This window comes from Neovison vison, chromosome 7 (genome assembly GCF_020171115.1).
Source record: "Neovison vison isolate M4711 chromosome 7, ASM_NN_V1, whole genome shotgun sequence".
In the NCBI taxonomy this organism is placed as follows: domain Eukaryota; kingdom Metazoa; phylum Chordata; class Mammalia; order Carnivora; family Mustelidae; genus Neogale; species Neogale vison.
In genome coordinates this window covers 97993360-98010785 of record NC_058097.1, presented here as the reverse complement: position 1 = coordinate 98010785, position 17426 = coordinate 97993360, and the positions used below count along the sequence as shown (strand labels likewise).

Genomic DNA, 17426 nt, shown 5'->3' with positions numbered 1-17426 from the left:
CAGCCCACAATTCTACAGAATACTTTTTATGCAACAGCCATCTGATTAGGGACAGTCCAATTTTGGAAATGCATGATCATGTAGTCTAATATTCTGTTCTATTTTGAAAAAATATATATTAAACTAATGAAAGAAACATACTCTCTTACAACCCAGAATCATCCTACCTGAGAACAAGGATGATTGATACTCTCTTTGTTTAGGTGAAAGATGATGAAGCATCTAAACAGTTACAGCAGGTTGTGAATTTGAGCAACACCAAAAACCTAGTCATTTAAAAAAAATTTAGAAAATAAATCACTGTGACTAAGTTACATAAGTTGTAAACCAACACGATGCTTTATGGTTGATATATATCATCAAAGGAAATGGATATGGTACTAATTTAAATGTTGAAATTTCTTTTTTTTTTTAAATGTTGAAATTTCTTACTGCAACTCAAATTTGAACATTTAAAAAATTACGAAAATCAACATAAGGACACACTGATCTAGAGGCCAGATTTCCTCCGTCCTCAATTATGTTGGAACCTGGCAAGGACAGAGAATAAGTATTTGAGGACCACCATCTTGGAATCCAAGAACTTCACTCAGAAGGTTATGATAGACTCAGATTGGTTGTAACTCAGAACTAATAATTAAATCAAGAATGTTAATTTACTGAGCCTGAGCCAGAAAATGAGAAAGGTATGATACTGCTAGAAACTGAAACCAACAAACACTGGGAACTAACAGAATAAGCAATTTTAAAAGCATTTCAGTAACTGCCATTGGCATTATGGCTTTGTAGCATGGGACATTATGCTTTAATGAAGAGTTGAATCATAAAAAAAGTCAAGCCATGTTGAGTGTACAGCTTAGAAGCTTAGGGAAATACACAGCATTTTAGAAAAGTTTACCTAACCCCCAAAAAAAGAAGAAGGAAAAGAAAAAAGGAAGGGCTGAAAAGAAGCTAAGCCAGGATCAGAAAGGGTAAGAATTCAGCAACTCTTAACTCCTATAGTAACGGGGCAGGCTTCTTACCTCTTTCTAATTAAAATTTCACTTCATCTAATATAATGTGCAAATAATCCATTTTCACTACCTTAAGAGATTTTTCCCACCTAGATAGTACAAATCTGTGAACACTGTTCTTACTAGTCTTTTATGGATAAAGTACTCTAAAAATCAGGACAGCAACGCCTACGAGTTTTATTTACAGATGAGAATACTAAGTGTTCTGGATTCTCCAAGATTCAGTTATATTCAGTATAATGTTTGGTGAATGTATTTTGTCTTTGAAGTTTCTGGCAACTGCTAAGTCATATATGCTTACATTCATAGTGATTCTCTAACAGACGGTACATTTTATTTTACTAAGAGGTAAAGGCCTTGTTACCAACTATTACGGTTAGTAGATTTACGGTAGGTTTCTAGAACTGGAATAGTTTTAGAATGTCTAAGCACATGCTCCTTTCAGAAATGGTTAGAAAACCATGGGTCTCTGTATTTATTGAACTGAATCACCTGACAGTAGAATTCTGTTAAGGCTCTTGGCATCGGAGCAACTTCCTCCCACTCTGACCTGCTGCTGTGGTAGACTTGGACTTCATCTGTGATTTCGTCCGGGGCGTAATCGCCGCCCAAGATGTAAATTTTATCTTCAATCCCAACCGCACCTGCGTTGAAGCCCGCACACTCAAAAGAGCCTTCCCCCTTCCAGACGCAAGTATCTGGACAAAAACTATACACCTTGTAGGTGGAAAGGTCACATATGTACAGTGTGCAGTTTACTGGGACAGCTTTGATCAGCGTTGCATGAAAAAACTGCCCGAACTCTGCTACTAGTTCAGACCACTGGTCAGTGGTCGCGTTGTATTTAAAAAAGCAGTCGAGCGACGGGTTAAAGGCATCTGTAATCTCTACCTCCGACCCAAGGACATAGATGACATTCTGGCATGCGCTGGCTTCGGGGTAGTATATGCCCCTGGGTAAGGGGCTAACAGACATCCATTCTTTGGAAAGAGGGTTGTAAGACTCAACGTCTAAGAGACTTTTAATGTCCTGAGACCCTCTGGTCTTTCCACCTATGACAAATAACCTGTTGAGAGCCAGAACAGACGTATGCATGGTTCTTGGGGTCTTCATAGTTGATACCAGGAAGAAGTCGTTTTTAACTGGACAGTAACACCAGGTTTGGTCAGTCGCGTCGTGGTAGGACTCTGCGATGTGAAGCCGCACGGTTCTGCAGCACGGCCCCTTGCAGCCCCCGGTCAGGAATATCTTCTCTCCGTAACTAGACAGACTAGACCCTGGCAGGTCGATCAGGTGCGACTGTGGCAGTACTTTCCACGAGTCACTGTTGATGTTGTAGCAAAATGTGTATTGGTCGCCTCCGTTCTCCTCGGTTTTGTGGACAAAGATGTATTTCTCGGTGGTGGATGGCCGAGCATCAGGGAAGAGTCCGCCAGAACCTTGCACGCACTTCACGGCATCCATGACCACGTCAAAACAGTTCGTGCTCTTGAGTAAACACTCCTCGTTGAGCAGACAGTCTTGAAGCGTCTCCTCAGATAACTGATGTAATCGGACTTTTTTAATCAAATAAGGCAGATGCTTTTGCCTTGATTCTAGGTTATGTTTGGTCCAACTAAGGACAACTTTCAGGACGGTTTCTTCCTCGGGGACATTTAAGTCATCTGATTCCAGACATTTTTGCAGGACTCCAAAATTCATCTCTAAGAAATCACTGGATTTAAATAGCAAGGAAAAGTGGTTCTGTACAAAGTAGAGGGCGTGATCAAACAAGCGAGGGGAGCCATAGCTGTCTGATATAGATAGTAACTGTAGACAGTTGACAAGGTTAATGCTTTTTATTAAAAAGTCACTGCAAGCTTTGGCCAGGAAGGAGACTTGAAGAAATGAGGACAACTGGAAGAACATTTCCACATTCTCATCTGTTATCTGTGTTTTCCCGGTATAGGCGTAGTCAAGGAACGCCTTCACAGCTTTGGAGGACAGATTCGTGATGGTGACACTCCCCCCATCTCTCTCTCTCATGTTTACTTCAAACATAGCCCTGCAACAGTGAAGAACAGAGAAGAACACGTGGGAAGAGGTCATTCCGTGCTAGCTGTCAACATTACCTTCCAGACGCTTCCTTGACCCTGAGGTTGATTTAAAATATATTTCAGACATGTCAAGTTTATCTTTATGAATTATCTAGAAGAGTAGTATACCGCGTTGTTTATCTTTAAGATCTAAACATAACTCCCATACTACAGAATACACACATGATAGCCAAGCTGTTGCAACTCATCCAAAGAAGACTATAAGAAGAGTCACATTTGGTGAACTAATTACATGCTCTTAAATATTATTCATAAAATTAGGGTAAAATCTCTCTAATGGCTGAATTTTTTTTTTTTAGTTAATTAGTATCAACTCTGCAGGTGATAACTAGGAGTACTTAAAATATACAGTGCTTCTGAGTTTAGGGTTTAAAAGTATCTTGCACAGTAATTTTCAGCTTGGCAGCAGTCAAACATGGGGAAGGTGGAATGCTGTGAGGTATCGCATGTCTCCAAGGAGTCTATGTGGGAAATCCACACATGAGATATATTTAAATACACCCTGAAAGAGACACATTTCATGCAGCACTTTAGGAACAAAAGGGAATGTGATTTCGTGGAGCTAAATACCAACCCAAAAGGCTAAAAGTAAGTTTTCGAACAGACAGCCACTGAGAGATGGAGGTGGTCCCCAGATTTAAGTTCTTCTGAGTTCTTCTAAGCTGTAATTCATCCCCACCTGGCCAAGATGATAGAGTCTAAGGAAGTGGGAACTTTAGGAGCTCAATTTAAGTGAAAATGTAACTTATTTTAAGTGTTTGGGCAGGAAACTAAGACGTATTTTACTTTTGGTTTTGGTAGACCAATCTTGCCATCCATCCTTCTATTGACTTCATATCCAGCATGATTCATTTTCACACAGACCTGCTATGGTGGTTGTCAGTGGACAGCGAGTGCAGACTGAGATTAAAGAGAAACAGCTACAAGAAAGAACTAAGGACCACCAGTAGCTGTATCTTTGGTAGGACTGGACTGACTGGTGTGGGTTCTGGTTTAATACTTGTTTGCGTCTGTACCATTATTGTCCAGGATACCTGTGTGAGCAATGCCCTGAGGTGCTTAAGTACTGGCGGGGGGACCAGTTTCGTTCTTAAGAGTCTGTTCTAGAGGGTAAGCAAAGCTATTCAGGAAGTACTAGTATCCAACTGAGAAGTATGAGGAGCCCTCCAAATACGGGAACACCCCTCAGGACAAGGAAGGATGACACTTGCCCACTAGGCTACTGGGCTCCTCTTAATCCACAAGTGGATATAGTTACACAAATTACATACACGTTCTGCATCATGTACAGTATCTCAGTAATGTCAGCTAAGTAATATGAAACTGTGATGACAATTATATTGGATTATGAAGACATGGATCATCAGTTTAGGGTAATAATAAGAGCCAGACCTCTAGAATATGGCTGCCTGGATGGGTGTCTGGCCATTGTCACTTACTAGCTCTGTGACCTTGGTGGGGAAGGCTTCATTGTGCTTCCAGTTCCTCATCTGAAAATGGGGATACTTGTAGTATCTATTTCACTGAGTGTTCAGAGGCATCAATGAGTTAATCAATGGAAAGTATTAGGTACTATCATTATTTTAGGAAAATGTTTTCTGTCAGATGCTATACATTTTTAGTTTATCACCAGCTTCCACATTTTCTTTGAGAAGACACAAGTAAGGTCATATTTCTGTACTTGCTCCTGTTCATCCTTAAAGTATCCGGTTACCATCCATTTCAAATTTGCCATATTACCAGAAAGTGGTTGTACAATATGTGCAACTCCTCTTCAGTCTTCTGTGACTTTACATCTCATAACTTTTATTTTTCAAAATCATCATAAAGTGCACTTCTCATGCATTGCACACTGACCTGCTGTTTTACATTCTTCCTCCCAGTACTTCAGTGAACTTGATAACACAAATACTATGAATTAGTGGCCTCATCACTCAAGAGTGTAAATTACAGAATTTCAGTCTTTATTTGTTTCCATTTTTATATGAACTGGGTATTCCTTTAGTAAAATACTATATATAATAAAAGATCTAGGACATTATAACATGGACATTTGTGTTACATCAAAGCAGGGAGAAGATTTTAATTGTTCTTTTTTTTTTTTTTTAAGATTTTTATTTATTTATTTGACAGGCAGAGATCACAAGCAGGCAGAGAGGCAGGCAGAGAGAGAGATTGGAGGAAGCAGGCCTCCTGCCGAGCAGAGAGCCTGATGTGGGGCTCGATCCTAGGACCCTGAGATCATGACCTGAGCCGAAGGCAGAGGCTTTAACCCACTGAGCCACCCAGGCGCCCCTAATTGTTTTAACAGGACTTTTAAAAAATTTAAAGCAGATCCATAAAAGTTAGGAGTAGGATGAACAAAATACTGTGCAGAAATTATGTGCAGATACATTTAATAAATAAACTCTACATGAAGACTAGAGGCCTGCAATCCAAATGCTCACAGGAACTTCTTATTTCGTTAACATGATAGGGAAATCAACCTGGGTGTTTGCACCAGATTACGTCCATTTTTTGCTTTGGAAATAAGAGTAATCATAGCATCTAGTGTTAGTTGAAAGTAGTGGACAGCATCCTAAACAGTACATATACATTATTTCATTTTAACCCTCATAATGACTCGGTAAGTTAGATTCTTATTTATTATCTTAATTTTTACAAATAGGGAACCCGAGACTTGAAGAAATTAAGTCACTTGTTTAAGGTCATGTCTGATAAGTGGCAGAACCAGGATTTAGATTTAGGGCCTGTGTATTAAGAGGCCAGGTACTTAACCGTTAGAGCATCCAGGTTCCTGTCGGGAGGAGGTGGCAGAAGATAGGGGAACAGAATGGAGCTACTAGAAGAACACCTGGAGTGGAACAGAGCTGGGGAGAAACGGGTGGCACCACCGAGAGGCAGACAGGGACAGTGAGGGGCACAGTGGAGTTCAAAGAACAGCTTAGGTTACCAGAGAGAAGACCTGAAAAGAGCAGAGAAAGAACTAGTGTCTGGGTGGGGAGAAGGTGTAGCCTCCATGTCCCCGGTGATATGGGACGCAGCACCAAGCCACTGCTCCCCACTCGAGCAGGAAAACCCCCAGGCACGGGAGTTCAGCGAGCAGTGACTATCAATACACTTTTGCTGATTGACTCCAGAGCAACAGGGGTGAGGTCTAATCAGATGCTGGTGGCAAAGTAGCAGTTTTAATTAAGGATTAAAATCAGTATAAGTTACCTTGAACCTAGTATATTTGTATTTTAAATCCTACTCTGTTTTTATAAATCTTATTTACTAGAGATTTAAGTCCTGCTTATTTGGAATAAAAATTGTTTCTATAACTGAACATAATGCATATACTGCAATTAGGATTAAATTTATTGCAGTGAGACTGGGAGGGCTGAGGCCAGGATGTCACCAGGAGAGGTTCATGCGTCTGACCAAGAGGACTCACAGGCAGGTATGACCTTGATATGGTTGCCACGGTACTGAGGTCCTGCGTCTGGCACTTGCCCTTGCAGAATCAGAAACCCACTGTCACCACAGGGGGTTGGAACAGTGTCATTACGAGGACATTCCCTGTAGGATGATCTATGGGGGAACCAAGTTATATTCAATATTCATTGCCTGGAATCAGAACAAGTTGGGAGTTCTCCAGAAATGCTTCTGGAGGTACTTTTCCCATATAGGACTCTCTTTGTTAAAGAGAGAAGAAATCTTGAAATCCTCTGTGTGAGTCCTTCTCCCTTGTTTAGCGCACGGATACATGACTAAACTCAGTTTTCCTCTCAAGTTCATTTCCTTTGAATTATACTTCCATTTTTTAATCCATTTGTCCTCTCCTTTTTTTCTAAACAACACAGTGCAAGAACTCCCCCAAACAAAACTGGCTCTAGATCAAAACAATTTTTTTTCCAAGAGATCAGTGGTCCCTACAACCTTAGGAAATGCTGACCTGGGAAGACCTGAACTATTAAAAAGGTAGTCTTAGGGTGTCTGGGTGGCTCAGTCATTGGGCATCTGCCTTCAGCTTGGGTCTTGGTCCTGGGGTCCTGGGATCGAGGCCCGAATTGGACTCCCTGCTTGGTGGGAGGCCTGCTTCTCCCTCTCCCACTCCCTCTGCTTGTGTTCCCTCCCTTCCTCTCTCTCTCTCTGTCAAAGAAATAATACAAAATCTTAAAAAAAAAAAAAAGGTAGTCTTAAATTCACTAGTTAATCTAGGTTCAAATTAGTTTTTATTTTAAGAATTAAAAATTACCATTCTGTGCTCCTGTAGGGGAGAAATTCAGTAGTTATGAAACATAACTTAATAACACAAAATCTGAGGCACACACAGAAGGCAAAGTACCTGAAAAAGTCACTGCATGCTGCTAAGACACAGCGATGACATGGGATTATTTCATCTTTCATGATTATTTCAAAATCATAAAAGACATTTTGTTCTCTAAAATTCTGAAGTACACTTAAGATTTTCTGTCCATGATCTTCAGATACAAGGAAGTTGTTTTTCTTCTCAGGTGGAAGTCCGTTAAGTGAGTTTCGTTGATTGAAATGATATGAATTATCCATAGCCAATTCCTTTTGTTCTTAGAACTGGAATGGAAAAGAAAAATCACTGTTGTGGTGAGTCCTGATGACATTTCAGATCCAAAGTCTATTCAGTGTCATTTATACTGAGAACAACTGTAACATAGTAAACTTGTTCTAAACATTTGTTTTCAGGACATTTAATAATAAACTTCTTCTGAATTTTTATAAATATTGAGATTCCTGGAATAAAAAGTACTATCAGATGGAAGAATACAGTTCAGGGCTATATAATTGTGTCAAATAGCACAATTTTAAAATTGTATGTGTACACACATAGGCTCTCACTACATGACTAGTCTTGTTATATTTAAGAGGTATTATTTACCCCATAGTTATCACATGGCTGTATACCCAACACATCCCTGTCCCCTCCCATCCATTTTCTTCTAGCAGCAAAGAAAATGTTAAAATACTGATCTTGAAGCACAGATATATGCCTTCTGGGGTTCAGCTTTTCAGAGATAAACACCAAAAAAGGCCAGAGTGCTAGATTGTATTTGTATTAACTAGTTATGGCCTTTAGTAAGGAAAGAAAGGCAAACATCAGTCCAAGTTGGCCGATATGGTTGCCTTTTATTTCTTTTCCTTGTCTGATTGCTTGTGGCTAGGACTTCCAGTACTACATTGAATCAGAGTGGTAAGACGGGACCTCCTTGTTTTATTCCTGACCTTAAAAAGTTCTCCATTTTTCTCCATTTAGGATGATACTAGCTGTGGGTTTTCATATATTGCCTTTATTATATGGAGGTATGTTCCCTCTAAACCTATTTTGTTGAGGGTTTTTATCATGACTGGATGTTGAACTTTGTCAAATGCTTTTTTCTGCATCTATTAAGGTGATCATATGGTTCTTATCTTCTCTTACTGATGTGACATATGACGTTGACTGGTTTGTGAATATTGAACCACCCTGGCAACTCAGGGATAAATCCCTCTTGATCATGGTGAATGATTTTCCTAATGTATTGTTGAGTTTGGCTTGTTACTATTTTATCAAGATTTTTGCTTCTATTTTTATCAGGGATATTGACCTGTAGTTCTCTTTAAATTTTAGTGGACTCTTTATCCTGTTTTGGTATGAGGGTAATGCTGGCTTCATAGAGTGAATTTAGAAGTTTTCCTTCCTTTTCTATTTCTTTTGGAATAGTTTGATAAGACAGGCATTAACTCTTCTTTAAACATTTGGTATAATTCCTCTGTGAAGCCAATCTGGTCCTGTACTTCTGTTTGTTGGGAGTTTTTTGATCACTGATTCAGTCTATTTGCTTTGGTCTGTTCAAGTTTCCTATTTCTTCCTATATCAGTTTTGGTAATATATATGTTTCTAGGCATTTATCCATTTCTTCCAGGTTGTCCAGTTTGTTGGCATAGTTTATCATTAAAATTCTCTTACGATTGTTTGTCTTTCTGTGGTGTTGGTTGTTATTTCTCCCCTCTCATTTGTGATTTTGAGTCCTTTCTCTCTCTCTTTCTCTTAAGCCAAATTGTCCTATTTGAAAGCATGACAGAAAACAGTGTAACTTTATTTAAAAAGGCCTTTTAAACATGAGATCAGAAATCCAAGATAGTTGAAGGCCAGATGATTGTGACTTTCCCAAATTCAGTTCTATGCACACAACTTTACCCCACCAAAAAGCAAGGAGGTGGGAAACAGAAAGGGAGAGAAGATTGGGAACTAAGGAAGCCAGAGAAATAGGGAACCTTGATTCTCTTAGTATGTTTTTATTCTGGTTATCTATTGCTTTGTAAATCACCAGAAAACTTAGTAGCTTGTGAGAACAATTTACTCTCTCTCATGGTTCTGTGGGTTTAACTGGAGCATCTTGCTTGAGGCTTTAATATGCTTAGAATCAGGTGGCAGCTCTGGCTGAAGTCATTTGAAGGCCTGACTGGGCTCCAGGTCCAATACGGTTCCTTTTCGCACATTTCTGATGCTTCAAATGGGATGCCTAGAACAGACAGGTCTCTGTCTTTGTGTGTGTCTCTCGATGCATTCTCTCCATGTGGGCTTACACTTCACAACACGGCAGTCTCTGGGTAGGTAGACTTCTTATACGGTGTTTTGGTTCTCCCAGAGGGATTGTTTCAAGCCCAGGTGGAAGCTATACACAGAGAAGTAGTCTGAACGGTCCTAGAGCATCAGTTAAAGCTGATGCTCTAGTCCATCTACTGCTATGTTGTCCAATACACTAATCATGAGCCATGTACTGCTATTTAAATTTAAATCATCTGATTAAATTAAATTAAAAATTTGGTTCTTTGGTTGCTCTAACCCTATTTTAAGTAATCAGTAGCCACATGTAGTGTGATGGTTACTTTTCATGTGTCAGCATGACTGGGCCAGGGAGTGCCCAGATACGTAGCTAGGCATTATTTTTGGGGATGTCTGTGAGGGCATTTGTGGATGACGTTAACATTTGAAGTGCGAAACTCAGTAAAGCAGAGTGCCCTCCCTCATGTGAATGGGGCTCATCCATTCCTTTTGAAAGCCAGACAGAACACAAGGCCAAATAAGAAAAGAATTCTTTCTGTCTGCTGCACTGCCTTGGAGTTCAGGCGTTGGGCTTCTCCTACCTTCGGACTGAGACTTAGGACTGTCCCTGTCCCACTTGCTCTCTTGCTGGCTCTCCTGGCAGCATGCCGGCTACAGATCTCAGGGTTTCTCAGACTCCATGATCACAGAAGCCAGCTTCCTAGTGTAAATCTGTCTGTCTATCCATTTCTCCAGTTGGTTCTGTTTCTCTGGAGAACTGCATTGTCACATACGGCAGCAGCTATTACATTGTTCAGCAGAAATCTGAAATATTTTCATCATCACAGGAAGATCCACTGGACGGCTGATGTACTGTGGGAAGGCCAGTGTGTACACACATGCATGGGAGGGACAGCGAGCGTGTACAAGTGGGGGAGGGTAATAGGATGTGACTGGCAGTGTTCCTGGAAAAACAAGTTCCCTGCAGTGATTCTGTGAGCAGCGTTCTAAAGCAGCTGTAAGGAGGGAGACATAATGAGAGTGGGTGCCATGAAGGGAGAGAGATAATGAGAGGCTTGGGGGCAGTTCCGAAGAAAAGGAAGGCAGAAAAGAGTTGCACTAGTCAGAGTTCTCTGGAGAAACAGAACCAGTGAACCAATAGGCTACAAGCCTATTGTTTTTGTGTACAGAGGTACACACACTGTTCTATACTGGTACATATAGTTTGTGTGTGTGTGTGTGTGTGTGTCTATAAAAAATAAGGAATTGGTTCACAAAATTATGGAGGTCCCAAGATCTGTGGTTGGCAAGCGGGAGACCTAGGTTAGTTTGAAAGCTGACAGCCTGGAAACCTGGAAACAGATGATTTTTTAATTTGAGTCCAAAGGCAGGAAATGATTTTTCTCAACTCAGCACTCAGATAAGTTTCCTCTTACTTAGCAATTTTGTCCTATCCAGGTCTTCAACTGATTGGGTGAGGCCCACCTTCATTAGGGAGGACAACCTGCTTCACTCAGTCCATCTAGAAACATCCTTATAGAAACACAGCGAATAATGTTTGACCAAATGTCTGGGAACCCTGTGGTCCAGTTCAGTTGATACAATACATGAATCACCACAACACTATAATCTTTACTTAAGAATGTTGTTCATGTGTGACCTAAGGCAGAAAAGAATATTTAAGGCCAAAGAGTGGTGTACACAGACAATTACATATGGCTGCCATCCCAAGAGTCATTCGTCACCTCACAAGGCATGCCTCTTAAGTCACTTGTAAAACTCTGTTTTTAAAAGTATGGATGTTTTTCCCTCCTTTTCTAGTAACTACAAATCATCCACCTTCCCAGGGGAATGATGTCATGTGAGGAAGCGGGACAAGCAGGGCTTTGGGATCGGACACACGGCTCCAGTGCTGCTCCAGCACTTTACCTGGGATATAGTTGAGGCAAGGAGCTTCTAGTCTTCGATTCCCATTTTTCTTCTTCTACTAAACATTTAACATAAAAGCCAAGGAAGCCCTTTAATTGACACTGATCAGGAGGTTTACATGCCTAATAAGCTGGTAGGGGAAGAAGCAGACTCTAAGAGCTCCTAAGGCATAAGAGAAAAGTCGAGCACAAGCGGTGTCACTGTGACATAGTTCATCTGAAGTGCCAGGACCAGGGGGTCAGGGGAGAGAAAGACACACTGGTTGAGACCTGAGCCAGCCTCCTGTACTGACTCCAGAATGCTGGAAAGGAATATTTAAGGGGAGAGACCAGGGAGCATGTACAGTACACAAAACGGTACACAGAGCAAATAAGCAGCCTCATCTGGACTAGACAGACAGATATGACGTAATGCTGTGCAGAGGGTCATAGCATTTTCTCAAGCACACAAACCAGGTGTATCTCCTGGGTTGTTTCTTAAGTCTGGCCATGGGCTGGAGCACTGGACATCTGTAGCAGCAACACAGGGTCTCCCCACGGCTGCCTCAGAGGACCACAGGAGTGGCGGGGACACTCAGCGCACACAGCCTGCACACCTTTCGGAACTGCTCTAAATCCTCATCCATTTAGAAATGTATTAAATGCTTCTGGCAGAAGAACTTAGATGTAGATGGAAAGATACATTTCTCTCCTATAATCGTAGACTCTTCTTGGTTTTCAGAAGTTCAAAGTTTGGGATTATTGGTGCTGACAAGGCTCTGTGATCCCCATGGGACAATATAAAGCAGAAATTACTACCTTGGCCTTCAAGCCATTTAATCAAGGAGAGAGAGAGGAGAGGACCGTGGCTAGATGCTGAAAACTCGTTCCACAACACTTTTGTTCTGTATCTGATTGTGTGTGTGTGTGTGTGTGTGTGTGTCTGTACATACAAATTTAATTTCAATTTTAAAACATATCTTTTATTGGGCATTAAAAAATCTCTATTTTTCAATTCTTCAGTGTGGCCATAATTACCAATGAAAACTACTGAAGTTTAAGTAATAGCATTCTGATCCCCCGCACCACCCCCCTCCATAATGCTATTCTTTTTGGATTTCCCATGGAGATGCTCCTATTTCCCAAGCCAGGCACTCAGAAGTCCTCCTGCACCAGCCATATCTATTTTAAAACCACTACCTTTTCTTCACCCCGACAGCCACTCTTTGAGATAAATGTGTCACTGTTCTCACTTGAATTGCCTCCACTCTGCTCTTCCCTCTTCTGTAAACTTTTATTGAATATCTCCTGGGCTTCTAACCTGTGCAGGCATTGGGAATCTAAAGACAGAGGAGTCACAGGGTCCCTGCTCTTGCCGACTCACAGGCTGGTGTGGAGAGAAAGAAGTAACAAGTGAGCATCCTAGTAGAGACACGAAGAGTGTTGTGGAGGCAGGAAGGAAGGACAAAGCTCAGTCTTGATCCCAGGGGTGAGGAGGACAGAGCAGAGAAGGCAGAGAGAGGGGAGGACAGAGGAAGACATTCTGATGGTATTTGAGCTGTTAAAGAAAACTTAAAAGATGACTGATTACCAAAGAAGATGAGAAAGACATGTCCAAGAGAAAAAAGTGTAAGTGGAGAGGCATGGATGAAAGAGTTACCACAGCCCCTTGGGAGAAGCAGTGTTGAGGAGCAGATATGGGGTAGATAAAGCTGAAGTGGAACGGCTCATGCAAAGTTGCATACCATGCGAGGGGGCAGTGGCTTTCATTCTAGAAGTAATGCGGAATATTTAGAAGGACTTGAAGTTGGAGAGGCACTACAGCATGGCTTTACATTTTAGAAAGATCGTTCTGCTCAGAATACCAGCAGTAAATGACTAAGATGTGGCTCTTATTCTCATGGAGCTTACTATCTGAGGTTCACTGGCACGAGGAATGTCAATTTAAAAAGATGCCAACACTGGTTTTTGATTTTGGGATTTTTTTTGGATAAAAAATTATTAAGTCACTGAGATGTGTCTATTACAACAAATAGGGTTATTTTAATTAATGCATACAAATTTTAATCCCAGTAACTCAAGCACATTTCTTTTTTATTTCCTTAAGCACATTTCTTAATCTAAGTATTTATCTGTTGATTCTTTAGTGTTTTCTGCATAAAAATTACATCATTTGTAACAAATGGGGCTTGTTTTTTTTTCTATTTTTTACAGATACTGTTTCTTTCTTTTACTACAGAAGTAGCTAAGACCTCCTGTACAATGTTTAATAAAGGCAATAATGGTTTGCAATACTTTTTAATATCAGTATATATAAGTGACTTATTGGAGTAAATCAACTATTGAAGCTTATAGTTCACAGGTCAAATGTGAACCCAATGATATATGTATACAGTAATTTTGTCTGTGACTAGTAATATAAGTAAAAGAACTTACTAGAAACTTTCAATTATCAGGGTGCGTGGGTGGCTCAGTGGGTTAAAGCCTCCGCCTTCAGCTCAAGTTATGATCCCAGGGTCCTAGGATCGAGTTGACCCTGGGATCGAGTCCCGCATTGGGCTCTCTGCTCAGTGGGGAGCCTGCTTCCCCTCCTCTCTATCTGCCTGCCTCTCTGCCTACTTGTGATCTCTGTCTGTCAAATAAATAAATAAATAAAATCTTAAAAAAACAAAAAAGTAACTTTCAAGTATCAAATTTATATATTTGCATTATGCACAGGTATTTATTTTGATGAAGTTGTTATAAGTTCAAGCCTGCCATGTTTATTCTATATAGAATGGCCAAGCAGAGAAGCTGAAATTTTCTATTTTCTTAACTTGGTTTGAGTACTTTTGTATATGTAGACTTTATTTAATCATGATAAAGTTAAGTGCTATCAAAGAGAAAGGGTATGGGAAGGTTTATGAAGGGGATAGGGGAACTCAGTCCACAAGATAACTAAGCCATTGAAACAGATAAAAATCAATCAAGGAAAATAAATAAAATTAGAAAAGAAGAGGTCCAAGAATGGAACACTGAGGATAACTAACCTTAAGGCATAGACCACTTAGTTGAAGAATTATTTGTGTTTGAACAGCTACCTACCAGGTGATGTCTAGATGAACTGAAAATATAGCAGAAAGTACAATTTGTGGAAGACACAGGTGACAAAGTTTGTTGGCTAAGGAAGAACTCACGAAGAACAAGGACAGAAATGGAGGAAAAGTAAAGAGGCGGTGGAGGGCAAAGGAAGAGAATTTCCATGTAGGAAATGGTCACACATCATCCAAAGCTGAGGTAAGAACTGAGAAAACATCACTGATGATTTGGGGGTGGGGTGAGGAGAGGCCACACTACAGTAGCTTAATGAGGAAATAATGGACACAATTTGTATAAATTATTTTTTAAAGAAGTTCAGTGAGGTAAGGACTTGAGGAATAGGTGAATTCTAGGAAATTTTGTTTTATTTGAGACCTGAGCATGTTAATACACTGAGGAGAAAGTGGAGCCAGGGAGGCAAATTTTTTTTTTTTTTTAGGGAGGCAAATTTTGATCACTGATTACAACAGTCTAAATCTGCCATCTGTGTCTGTGTTCCAAAGCAAATCTTTCTGGACCTTTTAACCAATAAATCAGAGAACAATACCATATGACAAAACTTCCATTTCTGTTAATAGGTAAACATTGGTAGGCAAATAAATGCTGAGAGACTCTTAACTTTTGTAGTTATAACGAGATATTCAAGCCTGAAGGCCACCCCACATGATGTCAGTGGAGACGTTATGGAGAGTAGCAACGATGTGCGCCTCCCTCTCCCAGCCACAGTGGTATCAAAGGACGCAAAGAGGGGAAACTTAACTCCCAACTCTGTCCAGCAGCCCCCCTCTCCCAGGTGTCCACAAAGGTGGGGTGGAAAATCAGGACTTCCATCCAACCTAGCAGTAATGAGGTGGTGACCTTAACCCAACAGAATGACAACAATTAAAAAAAAAAAAACAAAAAACACAAAACACAAAAACTTAAAACACAGGATTTAAATATGATCTAGAATCTTACCACATAATATCCAATATATCCAAAATCAGGTATATGTCAAGTTGAAAAGACAATCAAAAGCTATGAACAGAGATGACACAGATGTCAGAATTATCTACCAAGAATTTTAAAGCAGCCCTCACAGAGATGCCTCAATGAGTAATGGCAAAGTCTGTGTGACTTTTATTCTTTTCAGTCATTTGAGGTTTGTTTTAGGCATAAGGATATGGTTACTCGGTATATGTTCCATGACAGTTGAAAATACTGTGTGTTCTTTTGTTAGGTGGAGTTTTCTATTAATGTTGATTTGATTCTGTTGATTGATGGTATTGTGTTCTGTGTCATTTCTTACTCTCTTCTTGTTCTATTAATTTAAGACAGGAAAATAGTAAAGTATTCAGCTGTTAAGTATATTTGTCTGTTTTTCTTAACAGTTCCATCAGTTTTTGCTTCACATATTTTGCAGCTCTGTTGTTTGGTACCTAGACAATTAGGTTTGCTGTGACTTCTTGGTGGACTGACAGGTAATATTCCTCTCTGTCCCTCATAATTTTCCTTGCTGACATCCATTTTGTCTAATATTGATATAACCTTACCTGTTTACTTTTAATTAATGCTTGCATAGTATATTTTCAACCTGCTTGTTGACTTTGAACTTACTTCTGTCATTCCATTTGAAGTGAATAACTTATAGGAATTGTATAAAATTGGATCATTTTTTGAAAATCTATTCTGCTAATCTCTGTCTTTTAACTGGCATATATAGACCATTTATATTTAGTACATTTATTGATACATTAATACTTAGGTCTGCTTTTTGGTTGTTTTCTGTGATTTCTGTTTTTAATTAATTTATTTTTCTTCTTTCTGCCTTCCTATGAGTTACTTGGAGTAACTTTCTTTACTCAGATCCCTGTGAGTTGCTTTCTGCCTTTCCTATGAGATACTTAAGTTACTTAACCCTTTGCAGAATTCCATTTTGATTTAGCTATAGTGGCTATGAGTGTACCGCTTTGTATGGACTTTTTAGTGGTTGTTCTATGTATTACATTTATATGTGTGTATTATGTGTGTGTGTATAATATATATTATAATAATATTTGTGCAAATATTTTACCAGTGTGAATAAAGTATATAAACTTTACACTCTTTTACTTCCCTTTACACTCCCTCATATCTTTCTTATATAATCGTTTTAAGTAATTCCTTACATATGCTGAGATCTACATTAGGCAGTGTTATAATTTTTGCTTCAACCTGAAGAAACTATGAGAAGAAGGGCAAAATAAACTCAATAAAGTTATGTGAAAGGAAATGATAAAGAGCAGAACTCTATGAAATTAAAAATGGAAAACCACAGAGAAAATCAATGAAAGTTCAATTCTTTGAAAAGCTTAATGAAATAGACAAACTTGAGCAAGATTAACAAGGAATGAAGGAAAGAAGACATGCATTACTTATATCAGGAATGAAAGAGGGGAATCACTACAGACCTTGAAGATAATCAGAAAGAAAGGGAAAGGAATATTATAAACAACTCTACATGTAACAATGCAATAGGACAGATGAAATGGACTAATTTCCCAAAGAACCCATGTATTACCACAACTCACTCAAGATGAAATATAAAATTTGAACAGCCCTGTAACTATTAAAGACATTGAATTTACCAGAAGTTTTTAAAAAAGTGAATACTAAATCTGTACAATTTCCTCCAGAATACAGAAGAGGAGGGAACACTTCCCAAGTAAGTCAATACTACTTACTTAAGTAAGTGCCCCAGACAAAGACAATACAAAAACAAAGAAATAAAACTAAATGGCAGGAGACTGAATGCTTTTTCTCTAAGATG

The 17426-nt window shown here is 39.5% G+C and overlaps 1 protein-coding gene across 6 annotated transcripts in view; it reads right to left on the bottom strand.

The window, feature by feature from the left end:
- Positions 1-265: 265 nt before the first annotated feature.
- The window catches only part of KBTBD3 (kelch repeat and BTB domain containing 3), a 33221-nt gene continuing 16060 nt past the window's right edge, over positions 266-17426 (bottom strand). For 5 of the 6 annotated variants that reach the window (XM_044257730.1, XM_044257733.1, XM_044257734.1 and 2 more), the window contains 2 exons: positions 7440-7684; positions 266-3057 (listed from right to left, as the gene is read on the bottom strand). In XM_044257730.1, the coding sequence (XP_044113665.1) occupies positions 1455-3057; positions 7440-7660 (1824 nt within the window). In that variant the 5' untranslated portion in view covers positions 7661-7684 and the 3' untranslated portion in view covers positions 266-1454. The remainder of the gene's footprint in view (positions 3058-7439; positions 7685-17426) is intronic. The other variant, XM_044257736.1, reaches the window with a different exon arrangement.